General features: G+C 36.2%; 1 protein-coding gene and 1 long non-coding RNA gene across 4 annotated transcripts in view; one reads left to right on the top strand and one right to left on the bottom strand.

The window, feature by feature from the left end:
• ZNF385B (zinc finger protein 385B) overlaps nucleotides 1-25,569 on the top strand; it is a 588,375-nt gene that overhangs the window by 454,521 nt on the left and 108,285 nt on the right. For 2 of the 3 annotated variants that reach the window (XM_011944057.1, XM_011944058.1), the window contains one exon: nucleotides 20,303-20,445. In XM_011944057.1, coding sequence (XP_011799447.1) covers nucleotides 20,303-20,445 — 143 coding nt within the window. Of the gene's footprint in view, nucleotides 1-2,215; nucleotides 2,406-20,302; nucleotides 20,446-25,569 lie in introns of those variants that run through there. The other variant, XM_011944059.1, reaches the window with a different exon arrangement.
• On the bottom strand, nucleotides 13,533-24,937 carry LOC105513201. The gene is made up of 2 exons (XR_001001964.1): nucleotides 24,782-24,937; nucleotides 13,533-13,950 (listed from the first exon to the last, which is right to left on the bottom strand). It is a non-coding gene; the product is annotated as an uncharacterized LOC105513201 (long non-coding RNA).

The following is a 25,569-nucleotide window of genomic DNA, read 5'->3' as shown; positions in this document are numbered from 1 at the left end:
AAAAAAAAAAAGAAAGAAAGAAAAAAAAGAAATACAAAAGTTGAGCTTGGAAAAGAGGTGATTTAGAAATGGGATTATATTCTACCAGTAGTAGAGAGGTCAAGGAGGACTGATAGAGGCCTTCAGAACCCTAGTTTTATTTTGCTAGAAAAATCATAAGCCAGATTACAGTGTTTATGAAGTGAGGGGATAATAGAAAACAAAAACAAAGAAAGGGTAGGCTACTCTAAAAGAAGTTAAAAGGTAAGAGCAAGTAGTTGGTAGACTAAGAGGCTAACAAGAATGAAGCAAGTTTTGTTTCCTTGAGAATGGACTGACTAAAGAAAGATGATGATTGATAGGGTAAGGTCTTAGAGACAGGGTGGGGCTGCATTAACTCAAGGTGATGACTTAGCTAGGTAAGAGATGCCTGGTGCCTCCTTTGAATCCATCCAAGCTCTTCTCATCTTTTAGATAACCACTTAAATGTCACGTCTCTGTGGAGCCTCAGTCTCTCCTGTAGTTTTCCCCATAGAGGCTTAAGTGTTCCTTATCCCATTCTCCCACTGCTTTTAGTACATACCTGCACTATGGACCAGTGGTTCTCCAACATCAGCATGTTTCAGGTCATGTAGGGGGCTGGCTAAAACACAGATTACTGGGCCTCATCCCCAGTATTTATGATTCTGTAGATCTGGAGTGAGGCCTCAGAATTTGCTTCTCTGACAAGTTCTCAGGTGATGCTGATGCTGCTAGTCTGAGGACCACACTTTGTATACTACTGAACTAAACTGAAAATACGTGAGGTGTACAAATAAAGAGCTTGGGAGTTCAAGGATGCACTAGTATTCCAGACCTGGAAATGTTCTAGAAAAAATACTCCAAGAATCAGTCATGATTTAACAGCAGATAAGAAAGAATGAAATACTTCTTCATGAAAGAATAATATTTTGAAGAGGCCATCAACATCATCTCTACAGGGCAGAGGTTTCTTAGGGGAAAGCTATCATAGATGAAGACTTTTTTTTTAATGAAAACCACAGCCATGACTATAATTATACTGTAATCTTAAGGAGTGCCCAGTTGTTATTTGGGGTGAAATAAGTATAGAGCTAGCATACTATGTTTCATTTAGAATATTATTTTGTTATTATTCATAACTTAAATCATTGAGACTGGAAAAAAAAGTACTGTTTTTAAGAGCTGGTTTTATAATTACCATTTTGTCTACTGCATCTAATTATTCATTTAGGTTTACCTGTCCCTGATAGTTACTGTCTAAATCTGACATAAGCAGATATACTAAATCTCAGGACTTAGATAAATATAATTTTTTCTGTACGTCACTAAAGTGTTGGCTGTGGTTAGCAAATGTGCTAAGTTGCACAACCAAAGGTGCAAAATCCTTCCTGACATTTGCAAGCTTCAGTCATTTCAAGTTTCTTTTATTCATTCAAATGCCCACTAAGCTAACTCATCAGTATCAATGACAATCAGCTTAGCATAAGCAAAACAACCATTCAGTCATAGCCACACTGTGTAACATGGATATATCAGATACTTTATTCTGACAACATGGTCACATGCCACTAGATGCAAAGTTAAATTAATTAGATATGAGAATAAATAATAAATCATCTTAGTTCCAAGCATGTATAACTTCAATTTTACCATAATACCCCATATAACTGAAATTAGGTTTCTGAGTTGAGATGCGTAAACACACCTATTAATTTTATCAACATCAAATTGACATCTGCTGTAGTCTTTTTGAACTATGTGAATCTTTATTTAAAACCTAAAAATCCATGGGAAAGGAAACAAATGCTTCAGGCCTAATAGAATGCAAATAAATTATTCTAGTCTAACAGAATATAAAGTTTGTTGTGAGAACACATTTCTCTTTGAAATAAAAAGCAATTTTAAAAGATATAGTTGCCCACCTAAGGGGGAATAATCCCTTGAAATATAAGTGATACTGAAAATTCCAAATTGTTGGGATAAGTAGATATTTTGAGAGAATTGAATTGCTTTGTTAGAAGGGAGATATGGGTGTCAGTTTTCTTTATTTCCATTTTACCATGACAGAGTGGTAGTTTTTGAGTAGCTGGGAGATACTCAGAAAAATTACGTGAAAGAAAGTCACTTGTCAGTCTTTTAGGATATATTTGGTTCTGTGTCATCAGAAGGTATTCTGCCCTCTCCCTGGAATCAAGTTGCAAACACGATCCTCAATAGTAATTAGAGCTAAGCGGCAATTACAGGACGTATGATTTGTTCAGAAGCACTGCCTGCCGGCTGTTTCCTAGCACCACATTTCACAGGAGCACCAGGTTGAAATGATGGAATTATTTACTTTTAAATGTAACGTCTCATACAAGGCTCAAATGCAGACGTGAACGTGGACTGTAACCTTAAAAACAAAGGTAAGCACTGCTAACTGACCCACATTTACACCTTAAGGAACTTTCTTATGAAATATGTGACAAAAATATAAAGCAGGTCAAATGAACTTCAGAAAAAGATAAAAGTATCAGAATTAAGACAAATAGAATTTGCTAATTTTGCAATTCCTTTGTCTAATACTATCTTGATTTTCCTAGCCCGTTTGTATTTCAGTTGTACTATTGAGCGAGCCACTGTGCTAACTATAATGATGAGGTAACTGATTTCCCACATTTCTTTAAGCTTTCAAAGTTTGTGTCAAAATAACTACTAGGTAAAAATGAGATTCATGTTCAATCCAAGTATGTTGGAACTCTCTCTCTTTTTAACTTCTTTTCAGAAAGTATATTTAAGCTGATGATTATACATGTCCAAGAATCCACATTCAGACTGATAGAATAGTGGCTGGTAGCCTGTAATCAAATTGAGTGGCATGGGTGATTCACACTCTTGTCACATGATTTTTATGATAGGCACCATTTCAAGTTTTAATGTTCCATCTAGTTCACGTCAAAGCTCAATGGTTTCATGTTTGTTTAGACCCTTGGGCATAGAAATCTCTCTGGAAACCAGGTAAGTTTAGCTTCTCAAGAGGGAGTATTGTCTGTTATAAGAGTAGGTATAATTTGTATGTATACAATAGTTACTTGTGAAATTCTCATTTCTATTTTAATGTTATCACTTTATTTTCCCCCGCCTTTTATTTCCTCCACCTTACTCCCCACCTTTTTTTTTTTCAATTTTACCATTTGGAAAACATGAATAAATATATTATTAGAAAAGGATTTATGAACTCTTGGCACCAGGAAGATGTTTTTATCTCATAGTCTCCAGTGGGATTTCAGATGGTTTGAAAAATATTGAAACAGCATTGACTACTTTTATTCTGTCTTATTCATGGGTTAGAGATATAAACACTGAGGGTTCAGTGGACTTGCAAAAATGAATAGGTTAAAGCCAAAAATGCATTAATTTTTCCAAGGTCTTTGAGACGCTGACGTGTGACCTCTTGGCAGACAACGTTGCTCAGTGGAGTTATTACATACCTGATTTAGAGAAGATATTTTGTAGTGCTAGATTCATTGTGGCCTTTGTTTTCTACATTTGCTTTTCCTACAATTATTTATCCCAAGCATCATTTTCTTCATCAGAAAAACATGGTATGATCATAAGCCATGTAAAGTTTAGAAAACTACTTATTGTGGTGTGTGTAAAATATATGTAAAAAGCTACTTAATATATGTAAAAGCACCTTGTGCTCTCCAATGAAATGATATAGTATTTGTATAACCCAGGACACAATGATGAATTTCTGTAAAAATATACCATAAAATTCTATGGTGCACTCAAGTTTCTAACTTGTCCCTCTCCTTCACATGGAAGGCAGATACCATCGTGGGAGCACATAATAAAAACAATCCTCAGTTGTTGCAACTGATATGACTACTGGAGACAGAACTAGAGATACGATCTAATATAATTGTTACATCTTGTCACAGGGACAAACTTGACCTGATACTGCAATAATCTTGCTATTAATCTTTTGATTTATAGAAGCAAATATTGAAAACAAAGCCAATACAATGTAGTTGCAAAATAAGGCAAATGACAAATTTTATGAGTGCTTTCTAGTTCCCTGGAAGTATTATGGTGGGAGCCGAAGAAAAAGAGATGAACCAGACACACAGATAGGTACACAGATGTACAGAAACACAGAGAGAGACAGAGATGTCACATACAGGAGAGAAACAGGAGAGAAGAGAGGCAGAAAAGACAGGTGGGAAAGAGGGAAACTATGGAAAACAGTGATTAGAGAGAGTTCGAGAATGAGGATGTTAGAGAAAAGGAGACAGAGATACAAGTCAATCAAAGTTTGGAAAGTTGTAGAGACTGTGCAGTTTTGGAACTTTGGGTTCTTTTGCATTTCTTTGAGCTGGAAGCATGCTTTCTCAAGTTAAATACATTGAGCACCAGTTCCATTTTTGTGAATTGTGTACTTTCCTTGGTGTCTTTTAAAGCAAAGGGAGCTTAACAGTCTGTTTGAAGTTCAGAAGAGACCACTAGTTAAAACAAATGTCTTAAAAGAAAATATTTCCATTCCTTTGTTGCCTTATAAAGCAAATCATTGAAAAGGAAAATAATGAGTGCTGTGATGAAATGCTCTACTTTCAGTGGGACTTCTTAGGAAGAAGTCATTATGGCCTTGACTTTTGGTGTTCATTATTGGGATAGGAGGGAATCATTTGGGGAGCCAAAATAAAATTCCATATAAAGAATATTATTCAGATTTTAAAAAGAAGATCCTACCATTTGCAGCAACATGGATGAGACTGGAAGACATTACGTTAAATGAAATAAGCCAGAAAAAAAAAAAAATACTGCATGATCTCTCTTATATGTAGAATTTTTTTTAATGTCAAATATATAGAAACAGAGAATAGAAAGTTGGCTATCAGAGTGTGGGAGAGAGGGGAATACGGGGAGATGTTGGCCAATATAGGCAAAAGGTAGCAAGTTGTAATTATATAGGATGACTATATCTAGAGATCTAAGGTACAGCATGAGGACAGTAGTTAATATTATTTTGTATGTTTGAAAATTTCTAAGAGTGGATTTTAGGTACTCTTACCACACACAGAAGTAACCAAGTGAGATAATGAATGTGTCAAATTGCTTTACTCTAGTGATCACTTCACTATATATATGTACATCAAAATATCACATTGTACACCATAAATTTTATATGATATTAAAAAAAGAACCTGACAGTCAAATTGTAAAGCAAAAATTTTGATGACTATGTTAAAAAAAAAAAGAAAAGAAAAGAAAAAGAAATTTCATATAAGAAAGTCTGGTACAAAGTCAGTATAATAGTACAAGAGTAACATGATGCACAGGACCAACGCAGCCATTTATGATGAGTCCCTTCATGTGTAGAATATGCTTGGGTGTTCATTGGAGATATTTTGCATATCGCTAGTGCCCCAGAAGCTGCCTACCTGACTGAAGCAAGTAGTATCAGTTTCTAGGATGTCAGGACAATGGCAGAGTTTCAAGAAGCCAGGCCAACTATTGGCCCAATCTGTTAAATACCCACTAGAGACCTTTTGGAGTACAAGCATTCCCTGGGTCACAGAACATTCCATGTTTCTCAGGAAAAGGGTGAGCTCACATTGTCTTCCAGTTACCCACAGGAGTGTTTGAAGAACTTAGATGCTCTGCTTTACTAGGTTGTTCCTGCTCGTGCAGTTTTTGCTCCACTTCATTTTATACAGATTTCTGTCATACAATGAAGAGGTGAAAGGGAAGAAAATCATTTTAGGTGTAAGATATTAGGGAATTTCAAACAAGAAGTTGCTACTAATGCTAGTCCACTTTGCAAAACTAAGCCAAACTCGCTGCTCTTTCTTCCTTCTCCAGATCATCCCTCACCATTTTTTCCCATTGTAGCTCCAATTTTACCCCATACTCACAGTCTCTGCTCACTCTGACCCTGACACGGCCAGATCAAGCACCCCATACCAGGTTTCCATGGGGATGGAACAGGCGCTTTCATGCTGCTTGCACAGCAACCTTGGCTGCCAGATGGAAACCATGTCTGCCGCTCCTTGGGTGAGAATGGCTTATTTGCTGATGGAGGACCAAGAGTGGCCTTTTCTATGATGGCCACCGTGGCTATCATACTTTACTAGAATTTGTTATGAACACTCTATAGTGCATTATAATTCTGGTGACTTTGGGATACATGTGCAAAAAGGGTTTAGAGCAGTTTTTACTGTTTCTGTTTATTCCAAAGTTGTGCTTTCTGGGATTTTATTACTTTTTGTTGTTATTTTTAACATGGGCAACTGCTTTTGAATAGCTATGAAGTGTTTGGTTAATATTTAAGCTAAAGAAACCTTTTTTTCTCTGCCAAGGCGGGAGTAGAGGGCACTAGCAGAGCAAATATTAACTCTGTTTTCTCCAATTGAACAAGCTTGGGGTAGGGGAAATACCTTTTAAAAAGGATAATTTATATAAACCACTATTCTTTTCTTTTCTCTCCTTTTGTTCCTTAAATGCCACAGCCTAGACATTGAAAGCAGGAACTGAAATTCCCTGAAACTAGGAGAAAAAAACATTATGTGCCCTAGAGCTAGAATTTATAGCAGCAGCCGGGTGCACTGACCTCAGAGTTGCTGTATCCAGATCCCTTTAGCCTGGCTCTTAGTGTGAACTGCAGAGGAGAGGCCTAAAGACAGAGCCAGAGTCTAAATAGGCCTGCTGCTTTGATCTCAAATAGAAGGTCAGTTGCCATTACTTGAAAAAAATGTGTCTTCTCAGATAGCATTTTTGTTGTGATTCTGATAGTACTTCAGTATAAAAACCACCAACACAGAGTATGCCAGTGAGTATGCCTCCTACCATGAGGCTATTTAAATTAGTTATATTGATCTGAACAGTATGGTTAAAGCATAGTTGTAATGAACTTTGTTGATCTCTTTTTTTCCCCATTGGGAATATTAAAAGAAGTATTTAAAATGAGGCATTATACTGGGGATTCCAAAAGCAGGGAGGGAGCGAGGGGGACAAGGGTTGAAAGCCTATCAGGTACTATGTTCATTACTTGGGCAACAGGATAATTAGCAGCCCAAACTTCAGCATCATACAATATACCCGTTATATAAACCTATACATGTACCCTATGAATCTAAAACATACATATATATAATACATATATATGTGTTTTATATATATAATAAAATAACATGAGCTGTTATAATCAATTTTGTGCTGTTTTTTAAACTGGAAAGAAATGTTGGCTTTTGGCCACACTGGCTTTTCTTTCATTGAATTTCTCCCATTAATCATGTTGATAAAACAGTACAATTAAAATCTCATTTAATTAAATGAATACTCTTTAAAATTTCAGTCAAAATTAAAAAAGAAAACACACCAAATACTAATCTTGAATTTTTTAAGAAGGTAATGATGACAATACATGATTCCTGTACATCTTTGATTGCACAGACTTAAATATTCAAAACAGTGTTCATGGGCACTGAGCTCTAGGTTTGGTTCTACCATCAGTCAGGTACCATGGTAGATTAAGCTCTCCAAATCCCATTTTTGTTATACAAAATGAAGGGTAGATTCCTAAATTATGCTTACCTCTAAAATTTTATTAAATATAATTCTTCTAGAACTATTCAGTGACTTGAGTAACATTGTTGCACTTTTCTTGGGAAAGGTTATATTTTTTAGGGAGGTTTCCAAAATAAATGATAGTTCTGCACTGCCATTAGGTCTCTAGCATGCTGTAGACTGCCATCATAACTGCCAATTGTTGGATTTTATAGACTCAGAGTTCTAGATATACATTTTTCTCTTTGGCATCACTAGAGTCTATGTTAGTCTCTCCTATTCACTTCCTAAATCCAGCAAGGAAGCATTAGCATCAGGGACAACAAATCGTTCCTCTGTTTGTAATAGAAAGAGGCTTCAGACTTCAAGAAAGGGTCTTAATGCCATTTAGGAGAGTCACCAGGCAAATGTAGCTCAGGACCATCACCCCAGGTCTTTTTGCCAGTAAATTTCACCAGGCACTGTGACCTCCCAATCCATTCTCGACCTCAGACAATTTTAGTAAAGCCCTGTCTGGAGATAATTTTGGCTTCTCCAAAGACTTAGTAATTTAGAAACTAAGCACATGACATTCCCTTTTGATAAGTCAGGTGTTTAAAAATTATTGCAGAAAACTTGAGAAAGCATACTGTTTTTTCTTCTTTCAATTTCCTTTTTTTGCATTATCATGCTTAATACTATTGGGTTATAAGCTGAGAAACTACAATAAAGCAAAAATATTTTAAATTCAGTTTTAACCCTATACATTTATTTAAATTCTTAAATTCTCATACTTTTCAACGCTGCTTTGAAAAAGGATTGCAGCCAATGAAGTATGGCACATGTTTGACCAAACTATACTTTGTACAGTATAGCAAATAAATCTTATCCATTTTTTTTACAACTCTTAAATGTAAGAAATTCAGTCTGTGGGCAAGATATTCAGGTATAAATGAATCACCACTTGGCTGTACATATTCTGTTGCCACAGCATCTGAAAAGCCATCTGTTGCATCTCAGTGAAAGATTCATCGTTTTGTGTAAAAGCTGGCATATTACTACAAGACCCAAAGGACATTGTGGCTTTAAATCCCTCATGATGTGGCTTCTCTGATGTTTTTTGATGCAGCACTTCATTATTGCTTATCAACTTCAATGCAGTGCTCAGAAGGATTTACTTGTAAATGTAACATTCTGCCAGGCTGCTGCCATGGTGGCTGCTGTCGGAGCTCTTTAGGGGGAACCCTGAGCTTCCCCAAGGGAAATTCAGGCACGTAACTGCCAATTGTTAGATTTTATAGACTCAGAGTTCTAGATATACATTTTTCTCTTTGGCATCACTAGAGTCTGTGTTAGTCTCCCCTATTCACTTCGTAAATTCAGCAAGGAAGCATTAGCTTTAAAGAGAAATTTTATTTGCTCACAAATCATTTTGAGCAAAATCAAGCTGGCAGTAGAAACAAAAGAACTCAGAAAGCATCATTGTCATCCTAAAACTATACAAACTTGACAGTATTTGAAGACATTCTTATTGGGAAATTTTGCCTATATTTGTCAAAGCATTTTATTAGAATTAATAGCATTGACTACATTTTTTAAAAATTCTGTTAATTTATAACATACAGAAAAGTGCACATAAGTGTGCAGTTGAATGAATGTACACAAATATAGCATACATGTGTAGCTGGCCCCTAGATCAAGGAAAGAACATTTCTGGCATCCTAGAAGACACTCTGAATGCCCTGTTTTAGTCATCTCACCCCCCACCTCATCCCGTCCTTGCTGTGAGGAAAGCCACTATCCTAACAGAATAAATTACTTTGCCTGGTTTTATACTTTATATAAATGGTATCATAAAGCATGTACTCCTTTATTTTAGTTCTTTTTTTCAACGTTATGCTTACAAGATCTATTGGTTGTTGCATGTAAGTATGTGCCATTTGTTCTCATCACTGTGTGTCATTGTATGAATGTTTCATTGTGTGAACATACAAAAATTATTTTCTATTGTTGATAGATTAACTGCCTAATTTCCAGTTTGGGGCTATTATGAAGAATATTGCTATAAGCATTCTCAAACATATCATTTTTGTTAGGTATATACCTAGAAGTGAAATTTCTGGGTCATACGGTATGTGTATATTCAGCTGAAATAGATAATGCCAAGTAGTTTTTCAAACTAGCTGTGGCAATTTACACTTTAATACAGAATTCTAGTTGCTCTGTGTCCTTGTCGACACTTAATAATCTTCATCTTTCTTCATCAAATTGAACCATTCTTGTGGATATGTAGTGATATCTCATTGTAGTTGCAATTCACATATTCCTAACTACTAATGAAGTTAATCACCATTTTTGTATGTTTATTGGCCATTTTAATATATGCTTTTGTGAAGTGTCCAAGTCTTTTGCCCATTTATCTAGTGTTGTCATTTTCTTATTGATCTGTAGGAGTTCTATATTCTAGATTAAGGTCCTTTGCAAAAAATATTTATTGTGAATACCATCACCCACTCTGTGGATTGCCTTTTCATTTTCTTGGTTGTGTCTCTTTCCTACATTCTTACTAAGAGAATATATTCATCAATTTTTTTCTTTTATGATTAGCATCTTTTATTTCCTGTTTAAGAGACCTTCACTTACTCCAAGGTCACAAAGATACTCTATTTTTGGTTTTGGTTTTTGGTTTTTCTATTTTCTGTTTTATCTTTTAATCCAGAAACCCTAAGAATACCTTGAGAGCCTAAAAAATTTTTAATTTCAACATATTCTGTTTTCTCTGTACTTTTTGTTTATACAGTTCCCTCCCCCATTCTTCCATATATACCTCTCAAAACACAAGCCATTCCTCAAAGTTTATCTTAAGAGATATCTCATCTGTGGAAACATTTATGAACCCCATTTATGAACCAGATACAATTTCTTTCTCTCTTGAACCTACTTAACATTTTTTTGATAACACATGACCGCTGCCATTTATGGTAAGTATTAATAGATTTAATTATTCATGCTCTTCTGGGATATGGCATAATATCAAGGATTGGGAGTAGTTTGTAACCACAGTAACTGAAGCTTATACAACACTGACTATGTATCAGGCACAGGTTTAGGCAATTTGCATAGAAAAATCTCAGTTAGTTTTCCCACACGTCCTATGATATAGCTACTCTTATTTTTCTTAATTATAGAAAAGACAGTGGAGGTATAAATAAGTGAAGTTAATTGTCCAAGGTTGCACAAGAAAGCAGTGCACCAAGGCGTCTTCAGCTTCTAATATATCTGTCTCCTGAGCTGATGCTTTTAACAAATGTAGAACAGTGTTGCCCGTGTCATCTTAATTTTAAAAAATTTTAAGGCTTGTTTCCATGCTCAAAAAATTGTGGGAAGAAATTTTTTCTGCCTAGATGTCCACAGTGCCTGTTAGTATATTAAAATCTCTGAGATTTGTTGCAGAAAAGAACTGCTTTAAGCTTTGTTGAAGCAACATTTTCTAAATGTATTTGATGACAGAATCTTTTTCATGTAACAACTTTACATATAACCTTCTTTAGGGAATGATGACATGGGCTTTAAAGTCAGATGAACAGGAGTTTGGACCCAGGCTCTACCACATACTGAGTGATTTTAATCACTCTAAACCTCACCTTTCTCATCTGTAAAATGGGAATAATAGTATAAATATCACAGAGTTGCATTATAATTTAATAAGAATAAGGGATATAAATCACTTAGCACATTACCTGGCATGCAGTAAAATCTCATTAAATGGTAGCAGTTGTTATTATTATTTTCTTATCTTAAAAAGTAAAATAAGTTCTGACACAGTTCATAATCCCTGTAGTTGTTAGCATTGTGTCTTGTTAGTCCCTCGTAAGTATTTATTGAATCAAATAGCACTATTATTTGCAGAAGATTCTTTTTAGATAAATATATTCATTATATATCTTGGTTATTTAAGTATCAGATACTACACTAAGGTCAAATAAGTTTCAACTAATTCCCAATTGAATACTATATCTGTTTGGAGGTCCAGTATTTTCAGTCTCTTAGGTTTATGGTAAAATGTTTCTCCCTCAGCTGGAGAATATATCACTGGACTGTTTTCACCTGTACAGTTTGGTGACCATAGCATAGTAGTGAAAAGCAGAATTCAGAAGTCAAATAGCCTGGATTCTAATTCTGGCTCATCTACATACAAACTATATGAAGTTGGGCTTAGTCTCTCTGTGCCTCAGTTTGTCATCTGTAAAATGGGGCTAATACCTTGTTAATCAGATTGCGAGGATTAAATATGTAGAAGTATGTACATGAGTATATGCAAATAAGCACATATACCTACATATGTAATGAACTTAGGATAGTGCCTGCTACATAGTGTGTTCTATAAAAATGTTATCTCTGTTATTGCTATTATGAGACTTCTTCAAAAGCAAAATCCTTTATCAGTCACCTCCCCTATTCATATAGCCACCTCTTAGTGGCCACGCTTTGATAGTCTCCTGGTAAATTATTTTCTTCACCTAGCAGATTAACGAAAGAAAGGAAATGCTGAGAGAAGTGGAGGAGATGCTGTGTTGGCAATTATCCCGATGAAGGAAAAAATATGCAGTATTAGGTGCAACAAAGCTGGGAAAGCAATGAAAAGAGAAAACTGAGTTTGGCAGAAAATCTGAAATGCCACTCATTTAAATTTCTTTAAAGAAATCTTTTGGAGTTCTATAATTGACATCACCTCCCACAATGGGTTTTTATAATATGTTAAGTTTTTAATTTCAGTACTCACTGACGGGAACATGCATAATAATGGCATAAGAAGAAACTACTCCTGCAGGATATAGAATAGATACAGATTTGATCTCATTCTGCAAATGCTTCTTCATGCGTATTTGTTGACTCTGGCATACTCTTTTGAAGAATGAGGTGTTTTGTTTGCTTCTGTTTTGGCGTATAAAGAAGAGCCACTAGGAAGTCTCAAAGTTGTAATCTAAATGCGCTTTTAAGGTTATATAGCTAAAGGCCAAAGACTAAGGCAATAATTTCAGGTGTCATCTGTCCTTAAGTAAGGTTGTATTGTGATGTATTATGACATAATCCATTAACATAATAAGGTACCTATTATGTTACAGAGGCAGTTAGCTGAAATAATAGTTTTCTTATGATCATATTAGGAAATTATCTTTTACATATTATTGATTTCATAGCTATAGATGAATTAACTTGTATTTTACCATCAAAGTGAAATGTATGGAAGAAAGTAATTGCATTCTAATGGAAATTCATGTTCATATGAATACATGGAATTTCCATGATAAGTGTGAAACTGGTGGACTAGAGGAGATCCCCAAATGCCTGTGAGACCTCAACTCTGTCTGGTGTCCAGACTCTTGATGCTGTTGTGAGAAGGAATTCAAGGACAAATTGGGATAGAGTGAAAGTACAGATTTATTGCAAAGTGAAAAGTACACACTTAAGGAAGGGGATTGTGGGCATACTCAAAAGAAGTGAGTCACACCACAGGGTTTGGAGTTTCTATATTTATGGGTTTCTTTAATCAAATGGAGGGATATTCATGAAGATTCCTGTAAAGATGTGAAGATTTCTTGGAACTGTGTACTGCCCATTTTTACACCCAATATGGGTGGTCTGAGAACTGTCAGGACACTGGTGGGTGTGTGATTTAGTATGTTAGTGAGAGTAGAATGAGATCCTAGGTGAAACCCAAGTCAAATCCAGCGCCATGTTGGGTCCAGTTAGTCTTAGCCAGCTTGGTCCACACCTTCGTTTTTCAGGGTCTTATCAGCCCCTACCTTATGCAGCTATTTCAACAGTTTTCTTTTCCTAAACATGTGAAACTACTGTCTGGAATTTTCTATCCTCCTGTGACCACCTTGTATTATTCCTTTCTCAAGAGTGTTAAATTATTCCTGTTAAATTTTTGGAGTATGCATGCTTATATATGTGTATTTCATTTTAGTACAGGAAGTTTGATAAATATACGCATTCAGTGATATGAAAAGTTTTATTATGAAATAGGGTGGAACCCTGTTATGATTTTATTCATCATGACTTTATGCATTATGATATATTCCAGATTACATACTATGTTCTGAAACAGAACTACAAATAGGAGGTGTCTTGTGTAATATTGCCAAATAGTTTATACAAAAGTCAAAGGTTGATTCTGTCCCATGAGAGTAGCAACTTAATGGGTATATTATATCACCTTTTGCATTGAAATGCCTGATCATTATATTTTCAACCTTTTTTCTTAGCAAGTCCTTGACTTGTAGAGAAATTAAGCATTTTCTTTCAGAGTGCAATGCATTTTGGTCAAATTTCTGCTTGTAACTCCTGCTGACTTTCAGGCACCCAGAGGTGAGGACAAAGAATTCTTAGCAGCAGCAGCAGCAGCAGCAGCAAAATCTGAAACATGAAGATAGAGAGATCAGAGCATGAAAGAACTTGTCCAAAAAAATGCACTTTGTCCCTATTTATTTACCATTTGCAAAAACAAGCAATAAGTCCTGGTGAAGTAGTATTAAAAAGTAGGTTTTAAAAGTGAAAACAGCAAGGTTGAGGTGAAGGATTAATGAAAGTATAGTTTATATTTATTCAGAAGATCTACTAGTACTTTAAAACAATCTGTGTTTAACATGGCAAATTGTCTGTCATTAAAATGCTAATGAAATGGTAAACAGCTGCTAAGTTTTTTATGCTAATGAGTAGTAACAGCTAAGTAGTTCTCAAGCCTTGTCTTTATTAGCATAGAGATTTGATTGGCTAAGGGGGATCATTGTGCATTCCAACCTTTGTTGATGGAGTAATCTGTTTGTGAAGTTCCCTGTTGCATTCTATTTGATTTGGGTTTGTTAGAACAAAGTGACTCTCACCAGGCCCTCGGGAGCCATGTATTACACAGTATTATCAGAGCCACCATTGTGGGCTTAGAGAAAGAACTTTGCTTCCCTCCAGGAGACTCACAATGGCAAAATAATTACACATTTGTTTATCATTCAGCTTTAAGTAGAATTAGTCTATACCTTCCTTTAGACTTTTAATGACTATAGTAAAAATAAAATAGGCCATTGGGCCAACATAAGAAATATCTCTGTTTTTTTTTTTTTTTTTTTTTTTTGAGACGGAGTCTCGCTCTGTCGCCCAGGCTGGAGTGCAGTGGCGCAATCTCAGCTCACTGCAAACTCCGACCTCGTGATCCACCCGTCTCGGCCTCCCAAAGTGCTGGGATTACAGGCTTGAGCCACTGCGCCCAGTTGATATCTCTGTTTTTTTAACTTAGCTAAGAGTTTAAAGCAAAACTTTTAAAATAAAATAAATATTTTAGTAAGTACCTCTGCAACATTTGATATATTTATATAATACATCATCTTAGATCTACAAGCACTGAAGTTGACATTACCTAATTTGAAGAGTAATGTGTAATTAAATACAAGGTGGTTATATGAAAGACAGACTGAGATCAGAGTATTTACTTGAGCATCAGAAAAACATCATCAACAACAACAACAACAACATTACTCTCAATCTATACTTTTGGCTGGTTCTATTTTTGCTGAGTGCTACTCTGTCTTCCCTAATGGACGGGGCTGACCTGAAGACTTGCCATTACAGATAAATGCTTCAGGCACCCTTCTCTCTTTTTTCTCTTCTGTTTCTAGGATCAATGTAAATGAAGTATGACAGTCCATTAAACACTATTGCCAATAATGTTCTGGAACTATTTGAAATATGAGGCAGAGTTTATTAAGAAAATTCATTACCAAAAAAGGATCATTGAAATAGAAAGTTTAATGAGTCTGGTACACTGTGTAAAAGATTGGTGGAAATTTTAATAGTTGGAGCATTATCTCATACTGTTCATTCCTCCTTGAAGTCAATAGGGGATGTTAGGCATATAATTATTGTGTGGTCCTATACAGGCAGGCCAGGAAAAATTGGAACCCTCATACACTGAGAGTAGTAATCATGTAAAATGTTTCAGACCTTTTGGAAAACAACCTTCCACTTCCTCAAAATATTAAGTCATTTAGTTACCAGATGACCAAACAATTTCCAAAATTTGACTCCTAAGTATATACCTGAGAGAACTGAAAACATATATCCACATAAGAACTTGTACATGAATATTCAAAGTAGCGTTGTTTATAATAGCAAAATAGTGGGAGTAATTCAAATGCCCATTAATTGATGAATGGATAATCAAAATTTGGGAAATCCATACAATGGAATATTATTAAGCCTAAAAAATGAATGAAATTCTGTTATGTGGTATAACATAGATAAACCTCAAAAACATTATGTCAAATGAAAGAAGTGAGTCACAAAAGACCACATCACATATTATATGATTTCATTTAAATGAAATGTCTAGAATAGAAATATCTAGAGAAAAAGAAAATAGATTAGTGGTTGCCAGGATCTAGGGATATTAGGAGGAAATAGGGAGTGACTGCTAATGGATGAGTTTCCTTTAGATGTTATGAAAATGTTCTAAAATTGATAGTGGTGATGGTTCTATAATTGATTTGGGGCCGGGCGCAGTGGCTCACGCCTGTAATCCCAGCACTTTGGGAGGCCAAGGCGGGCGGATCACAAGGTCAGGAGATCGAGACCATGGTGAAACCTCGTCTCTACTAAAAATACAAAAAATTAGCTGGGCGCGGTTGCGGGTGCCTGTAGTCCCAGCTACTCCGAAGGCTGAGGCAGGAGAATGGCGGGAACCCGGGAGGCGGAGCTTGTAGTGAGCCAAGATCGCGCCACTGCACTCCAGCCAGGGAGACAGAGCGAGACTCCGTCTCAAAAAAAAAAAAAAAAGAAAAGAAAAATTGATTTGGTTTAGCCCAAATCGTATCTTGAATTATAGCTCCCATAATCCTCATGTGTTATGGGAGGGACCTGGTGGGAGGTAATTGAATCATGGGGCAGGTTTTTCCCATGCTGTTCTTGTGACAGTGAATAAGTCTCATGAGATCTGATGGTTTCATAAAGGGCAGTTCCCCTGCACACACCCTCTTGCCTGCCATCATGTGAGACGTGTCTTTGCTCCTCCTTCGCCTTCCACCATGGTTGTGAGGTCTCTCCAGCCATGTAGAACTGTGAGTCCATTAAACCTCTTTTTCTTTATAAATTACTCAGTCTCAGGTATTTCTTCATAGCAGTATGAAAATGGAATAATACAACAACTCTGTTAATATGTTAAAAATAATTGAATTCTACAATTCAGATGAATTGTCTGGTGTATGAGTTATACCTCAATAAAGTTGTTATATTAAAAAAAAAAAAAAGCCTGACATGCCAGAGCCTGCCTCCCAGAGAGCTACTTGCACCAGCAGTTACTTATCTATACTACATGAAAGTTATACACTAAAGAAAGATGCTTGTTACTGGAGAGGAGCATTATAAATCTTCTACTCATGCATTAAACCATGATATCTTAGATATCTAAGATATAAACTTATATATCTAAGGAGGTGATAGCAGAAGTTCTAGCCAGAGTATTTAGACAAGAGAAAGAAATAAAGGGCATCCAAATTGGAAAGGAAAAAGTCAAATTATCATTATTTGCAGATGATATGGTCTTATATTTGGAAAAAACTGAAGATTTCACCAAAGAACTAGAACTGATAAACAAAATTAGTAAAGTTACAGGATACAAAATCAACATACAAAAATCAGTAACATTTCTATATACCAACAGCAAACAATCTGAAAAAGAAATCAAGAAGATAATCCCATTTATAATAGCTATAACTAAAAGTAAATGCCTCGGAATTAACCAAAGAAGTAAAAAATCTCTACAGTGAAAACTATGAAATATTGATGAAAGAAATTGAAGAGAACACACACAAGGAAATGGAAGAATATTCTATGTTCATGGATTGGAAGAATCAATATTGTTAAAATGTCCATACTACCCAAAGCAATCTACAGATTCAATGCAATCCCTATCAAAATACCAATGACAACATTCTTCATAGACAGAACATACTATCCTAAAATGTATATGGAAGCACAAAAGATCCAGAATAGCCAAAGCTATTCTAAGCAAAAAGAACAAAACTGGAGGAATCATATTACCTGACGTCAAATTATTCTGCAGAGCTAAATAACCAAAACATCATGGTACTGGCATAAAAACAGACACATAGACCAATGGAAAAGAATAGAGAACCCAGAAATAAAGCTGTACATCTACAGTGAACTCATTTTTGACAAAAGTGCCAAAAATATACATAGGGGAAAGGACAGTCTCCTCAATCAATGGTGCTGGGAAAACTGAATACATATATGCAGAAGAATGAAAGTAGACCCTTATATGTTACCATATACAAAAATAAAATCAAAATGTATTAAAGACTTAAATCTATGACCTCAAACTATGAAACTACTATGTGAGAAAATTGGGGAAACTCTCCAGGATATTGGAGTGGGCAAAAATTTCTTGAATAATACCCTCCAAGCATAGGCAAGGAAAGCAAAAATGGACAAATGAGATCACAAGTTACAAAGCTACTGCACAGCAGTGAAAACAATCAACGAAGTGAAGAGGTGACCCACAGAATGGGAGAAAATATTTGCAAACTATCCATCTGATATGGGATTATAACCAGACTATATAAGGAGCTCAAACAAGTCTGTTTTAAAAACCTGAATAAAAAATGGGCAAAGGATTGTAAAAGACATTTCTCAAAAGAAGACATACAAATGGCAAACAGGTATATGAAAATGTGTTCAGTTATCATTGATCTTCAAAAACAGGCAAATCAAACCTATAATGAGATATCATCTCACCCCAGTTAAAATGGCTTTTATTCAAAAGACAGGCAATAACAAATGCTGGCAAGGATGTGGAGAAAAAGGAACCCTCCTCCACTGTTGGTGGAAATGTAAATTGATACAGCCACTATAGAAAACAGTTTGGTGGTTCCTCAAAAAACTAAAAATTGTGCTACCATATGACCCAACAATCCCACTGCCAGGTATATACCCCAAAGAAAGAATATCAGTATATCGAAGACATACCTGCACTCCCATGTTTATAGCAACACTATTCACAATAGCCAACATTTGGAAGCAAACTAAGTGTCCATCAACAGATGAATGGAAAAAGAAAATGTGGTGCATATATAGAGTACTATTCAGTCACAAAAACGATGAGATCCTGGCATTTGTAACAACATGGATGAAACTGGAGGACATTATGTTAAGTGAAATAAGCCAGGCACAAAAAGACAAACTTCCCATGTTCCCACTTATTTGTGGAGCCAAAAATTAAAACAATTGAACTGGAGATAGTGAACAGAATGATGGTTACTAGAGGATGGGAAGAGGGCAGGGGAGTGGGACTGGTTAATAGGTACAAAAATATAGTTAGAGGCTAGGTGTGGTGGCTCACACCTTTAATTCCAGCACTTTGGGAGGTCAAGACTGATGGTTTGCTTGAGCCTAGGAATTCAAGACCAGCATGGGCAATGTGGCAAAAACCCCATCTCTGCAAAAAACACAAAAATTAGCCAGGTGTGGTGACATGTACCTGTAGTCCCAGCTACTTGGGAGACTGAAGTTGGGGGCTCCCCAGAGCCCAGAGAGGTCAGGGCTGCAGTGAACCATGATCACACCACTGCACTCCAGCCTGGGTGACAGAGTGAGACCTTGTCTTGAAAAATAGTAATAATAAAGTTAAATTAAAATTTTAAAAAATAAAAATGTAGTTAGAATGGATAAGATCTAGTATTTGATAGCACAACAAACTGACTACAGTCAACAATAACTTATTGTGCATTTCAAAATAACTAAAAGAGTATAATTGGATTGTTTGTAATGCAGAGAAAGGATAAGTGCTTGAGGGGATGGATACTCCACTTACCCTGAGGTGATTATTATGCATTGTGTGCCTGTATGAAAATATCTTGTGTACCTCATAAATGTATGTACCTATTATGTGCCCACAAAAGTTAAAACAAAATTTAAAAATAGTCAACAAAAAAAAAATAGAAGTGACAGCTAATTTAGCTGCTAAAGGGGATATTTGCTACAATAATACAAAACAAATTAGAAATAACAAGTTGAAGACAAAAATTTGAATCCCTGTCCTAACTACTACCTGTCCCCCGACACCCTCTCTGCAGCCAAGCCATAATCAAACCTTTTAGTCTCTAACTATCCAATGTCTAGACTACCCATGTACTTCAAAATAAGAGCAACTTTCAGAAAGTTTTTTTTTTTTTTTTTTTTTTTTTTAAGAGAACGAGTTGAATCATAACTTTGAGAGCAGACAGGAACTACACGGGTTCAAGTTTTCTTTTTCTTGTAAAAACCCTATATTTTTCTCTGGTTTGCATAAAACCAGTCCACTAGCCATTCAGTAATTCTTAATAGCAAGGAGTGTCTGGCTTCAGGAGGCTCCTCCCCTCTTCTCTCCTGCACTTTTGGCGAGTCAGAGGCAAAGTGTTGGCCGACAGGACATTCTCATTCTGCCTGACTCACCTGCCAGTAGGATCTGTCTACTAGGTGTCCTGGCTGAGTCTGAGCATCCCTCAGCCCTTGCCCATAGGGAAGCATTGTGCATCACTGTCTTGGATAATGAGGAGGAAGATCCTTTTTATTGTGTTTACTACTCCTGTGCCATTTGCTTACTTCCAGCATAACTCTCTTGCTTGCAGGTTGCAGCTCAACAGGCTTGGTCTTACACTGTAGGTTTGGGAGTGAGATGAATGTGAGCAAGAAATTGAATTCATTTTTGTTTTGTTCTTGGCAGGCAGTACATGCCATACTACTACCCTTCCTGCTCTTGTGCGCACACCTACCCTGATGATGCAGCCTTCACTGGATATCAAACCATTTATGTCTTTTCCAGTGGACAGTAGTTCTGCTGTTGGGCTCTTTCCAAATTTTAACACAGTGAGTAAATTCATTTCTATTTTGCTTGTGTCCTCCTCCATCACTTTCATTACATTTGTGAATAGTCAATAGATACAGCCTGTTTCCAAAGTGTGTAATTTCAGACCATATATTGGTTATGCTGCTCAGTTGTGCTATGAAAGATGATGCTTCACCCATAGGAGTAGCCCAAACAATAGCCAGCATGTTTATTATACAAATATTTCCACAGAAAACTTTTCACCTGTTGTGTTGCACAATTTTGATAGAATTTCCAGTGGCTTTAGAACATACGTCATTTCTGGGATGTTATTCACATGCTCAGGAATACAATTTAGAGATACCAAGACTCATTGATTTTTCCCTTCTCTTAGAAAGAAAAAAAAAATAACTGTAGGCTTTATCTCTCTGGCTGCATTTTTATTTGGGAGATATTTTAGATAAAATGTGAATCCTACACAAAATTTCTATTTGGGGACTAGTGTAGATGATGTGAATTTGACTCTATTAAAAAAAATAGGCCGGGCGCGGTGGCTCAAGCCTGTAATCCCAGCACTTTGGGAGGCTGAGACGGGCGGATCACGAGGTCAGGAGATCGAGACCATCCTGGCTAACATGGTGAAACCCCGTCTCTACTAAAAATACAAAAACTAGCCAGGCGAGGTGGCGGGCGCCTGTAGTCCCAGCTACTCAGGAGGCTGAGGCAGGAGAATGGCGTAAACCCGGGAGGCGGAGCTTGCAGTGAGCTGAGATCCGGCCACTGCACTCCAGTCTGGGCGACAGAGCGAGACTCCGCCTCAAAAAAAAAAAAAGAAAGAAAGAAAAACACTCATTTTAAATCTACATATTAGTTATCTGCAAGATACTTTGACATTTTAAAACATAGGATAAATGTTAGTGAATTACTTATAATTACTGATGTTCTTCAGATCAGCTGACCTTCTTTTATTTCAATGAAAAACATTTTGTAGGCGTGTCAAGTGGAGCATGACATCTTTCAACAATATAATTTAGCATAAAATCAATCTGTAGCCAGATTCTAAACCTTATAGTAAAAGAAAAGGTTCAACAGTTCAGGTGAATGCATAAATTGTCTGCTTGGTTGATAAATACAGTTAGTTGGGGCATTATGGTCTACATTAATGATACAGCATTATAAATGCTGCTGCAATAAAAAAAAACAAATTGCATTATCAACACCACCAGACAGCGAGCATCTGAAATACTGCAAAATGTTTCATTTTGCAAGCCTGTCTTCTGTATGAAGTGAATACAGCAAGAGGATTTTTCCTTAAGGGTTGTCAAGAAAATCTGCTGACAGGGCCTCTGTCAGGGCTTAGTGTTGTAAGATAATTAGGGAGTAGGGCATCAGCCAACTTTTTACAGAGCACTGGCCTTGACTTAGTGAGTAAACAGTTAAATGTTTTTGTCTTCTTTGAGTTTTTCAGAGACAAATCAAACAGTTTTTTAAAAAAAAGTTAAAAAAGGTCAGCATTGTTCCTAGAGCAGTGGAGTGACTCTAGGATAAATCATGCCTGCCTTGGTTTCATTGATCCACCCACTCCATCCCAGAGCACCACACTGCGCCATTTCAGAGAATGTGAACTTGAGGATGCCAGTGGTATCCTCTATTCAAACATGTGTGACACATTCCAATCATAACTGAATTAAGCTATACTTCATAGAACATTTATGAGGTATTTGTGTTTTGATTAATGTGCCTTTGGAAGTTAGCATTTATAGTCATTGCTGAAGTCTAGTTGCTGTCAGGAAGCAGTATTCATGATGCAGATAGTCACAAATGGCTTACTGTGGCTCACCTCTCTTTATTTTATTTTGTTTTACTTTTTATTTTATTTATTTATTTATTTGAGACAGCCTTGCTCCATCGCTCAGGCTGTAGTGAAATGGCATGATCTTGGCTCACTGCAGCCTCCACCTTCCAGGTTCAAGTGATTCTTGTGTCTCAGCCTCCCAAGTAACTGGGATTACAGGCGCCTGCCACCACGCCTGGCTAATTTTTGTATTTTTAGTAGAGACAGGGTTTTGCCATGTTGGCCAGGCTGGTCTCAAACTCCTGGCTTCAAGTGATTGACCCGCCTTGGCCTCCCAAAGTGCTGGGGTTACAGCTGTGAGCCATTGCACTGGTCTCTTTATTTATTTATTTATTTATTTATTAGCATAAATAATACATGAATACTTATTCCAAAAATTCAAATAAAACTTTAGCATTTGTGGTAAAATTAGAAAGTCATATTCCCTATCCCTGCATACTTTGTGGTCAGCAACTGGTATCGATCCTTCCAGTCCCCTTCTGCAAGTATGTTACACATATACCTAAAAGGTACCAAGGTACCCAGTCACAGTTTTTTTTACAACTGCAATCATATGATCAGCACTAATCTGTTAGTCACTTTTTTTGTTATCAAAATGTCTTACATCTGCCTCTCTGTTTTGAAGCAAAGCAAAAATGGAGAGAATACTTTCATAAAGGATTTTTAAAGATAAAATTACAATTTCATAATGGTTTGTTCATGTTGCATAGAGGGTACAGGTGTACTAACATGTCATTTTGTTTGTTTGATTAATTGTACACAGCAATTAATCTTAAGACATATTTGAGAAAACCCAAAGAATAATTATATTAATAAAAGTTCATTTTTTCCTTCTTGGAAGAAAATAAACATAATTTTCACATAAAAATACTATTTGGCTAAGGTGAAGAATACCGCAAATAACTACATGAAATAATTATTTTACTCTCCCTGTATTATATGCATGGCATTTATTAAACAGGAGCCCTTCTAGTAGTGTGTTAAATATTAAGTCATTCCAAGTGGGACTCTCTATTATCTTGCAAGAAATGAATTTATGAGATCATTGGGTGACCTATGATTTCTCCCTGTGAGTTGCAATTTAAATTACTCTAATTCTTTTCCTATAGACTTTTCCATTCTAGTATCCAACTCACCTAATAGAATACCTAAGGGAATGTCATGAAAGTCATTGTCCACATTTTCCTAGGAAAACGCTATTGCATCACCACTAACAAGTATACTGGATTATTGTACATTTGTGATGTTTTACATCTCTCAAAGTACTTAGACCTTGAAACATTTTGGTAGGCAGTGATTATTACTCTTATTGTCTAGAGGAAGAAAGATAGTTATTGAAGGAAGAACTGAGACTTGAATTAGAATCTTTTTAACTTCAAAATTCATGTTCGGGCTCTTTGCGTCCTTGAGTCTTTTGGCCCATATCACCTCCCACCTCATTCATTGTGAACAAAGCTCAATCAGAAATTTTTTGTGCTCTTTTCTGGAAGTATGGTAGGCAATTTTCAGCAGAATCATTAAATAGAAGGAGGAAATGGTTTTTTTGAATTGTATAATAGACCTCTACAAACAATATGAAGCAGAATATATTTGAAAAACAGCTATAATTTCTTGTTGGCAAATTTTTAAAGTATATTGTACTCAATAGTCCAATTGTTCTTTGGAAACTAGGTGAAATCTACCTTATCATTTTATTTTTAGCCAAGGTTAATATTAGTAAATATAAGAAATGAGGTCAATTTTAATCTTATAATTATTGTCAGAAGAATGAAAACACTATGCTCTGAGACCATAGTTGAAAGTTCTGGAGGTTTGATGTTTTATTATTCTCTTTAAGTAGATTTTAAAAAACATAGTGTTTTCCTCTTTCTTATAGTGAAGTGTGATAACATTATATGATAAACATAGCAAGAATGAAATGAGATCCTGTTGTATTCCAAAATAGAATAGATGCCTGTTCTATGCTAAGTTGTACCGGATGAAGAAATATGCTTCACAGTCTTCTTTTAGTGGTTGCCTTGCCTTATCCACCACAACTGAAAGAATCTCTCTCAATGCTTATGTGTGTAAAAATAAGCAAATAATTTTAGTCTTTGTATAAGCAGAGTTTAAAGAGACATGATAAGACGGAGTTTGGATCATTGATAATTTATGATGGAGTACATATCAAGGACACACGCTTGGAGGATGATGATGTTAACTCTGTGCTTCAGTAGCGTACTTTACAGAGGGGCAGTTTTGAGTCATTTATAGGTAAAAGCCTGTGTGGACCAAAACATAAAGTTTTAAAGATCTTGATCTTAATATTCCAAAGCCTGTGCCTGCCTACCCACTAATACTCATTTCCACCATTGCTACCCCACCTTCAACTATGTGTCATTCAAAGTTCAACTTAGGTATCACCTCCTTCCCAGGAAGTCTTCTGTGAGTCTTCAAGTCTGAATTAAGTCCCATTCTTTGTGTTTCCCAAGTAGCCCCAGATTACATTAATTGTAGCGGTTGTTATACCATAGTCTAATTACCTGTTAATCTGTCTTCTTCACTAGAACATCAGATCTTTGAGGACAGAGGCTCTATCTTATTCGTCTTAGTATGTTGGGTGTCTGACACAGGTGCTCAACAATATTTTTTGGAAGAAAAGAAAGGGCCCCAGTTCCTTGGTTTTCAATGTTCGTACTTCTGCACCTATTAAAGGAAATAATAACATTTATGAGTTCCTTCTAAGACCACATGATAAGCCCAAGTATTTAATTTAATTTATATTTTCCTGAGAACTGTGATTGTTTTGTTGTTGTTGTTGTTTGATTGGTTTTTTGTTTTGTTTTGTTTTCTGTTTGTTTGAGATAGAGTTTCACTCTTGTTGCCCAGGCTGGAGTGCAATGGCATGATCTTGGCTCACCACAACCTCCGCCTCCCAGGTTCAAGCAATTCTCCTGCCTCAGCCTCCTGAGTAGCTGAGATTACAGTCATGAGCCACCATGCCCAGCTGATTTTGTATTTTTAGTAGAAACGGGATTTCTCCATGTTGGTCAGGCTGGTCTCGAACTTCTGACCTCAGGTGATCCGCCCACCTCAGCCTCCCAAAGTGCTGGAATTACAGGAGTGAACTACTGCACCTGGCCAAACTGTCGTTGTTTTTAAATCTAAAGGCAATAGTTATAAACTCGCTTCCAGCTATAGTGCCCAGCTGTCTCTGTTTGGCTGGTGTATGAATATTGGCAAGTATTTACTACATTCCTTGTCCCATACCCCAGCTTTAAGAGTATTTAATTAAAAACAAAATTCTTAGTTACTGGATTTTATTGAAAAT

The sequence above is a fragment of the Colobus angolensis genome, unplaced genomic scaffold (assembly GCF_000951035.1).
Source record: "Colobus angolensis palliatus isolate OR3802 unplaced genomic scaffold, Cang.pa_1.0 Scaffold224, whole genome shotgun sequence".
NCBI classification, from domain to species: Eukaryota; Metazoa; Chordata; class Mammalia; order Primates; family Cercopithecidae; genus Colobus; species Colobus angolensis.
This window is presented reverse-complemented; position numbering and strand designations above follow the sequence as displayed.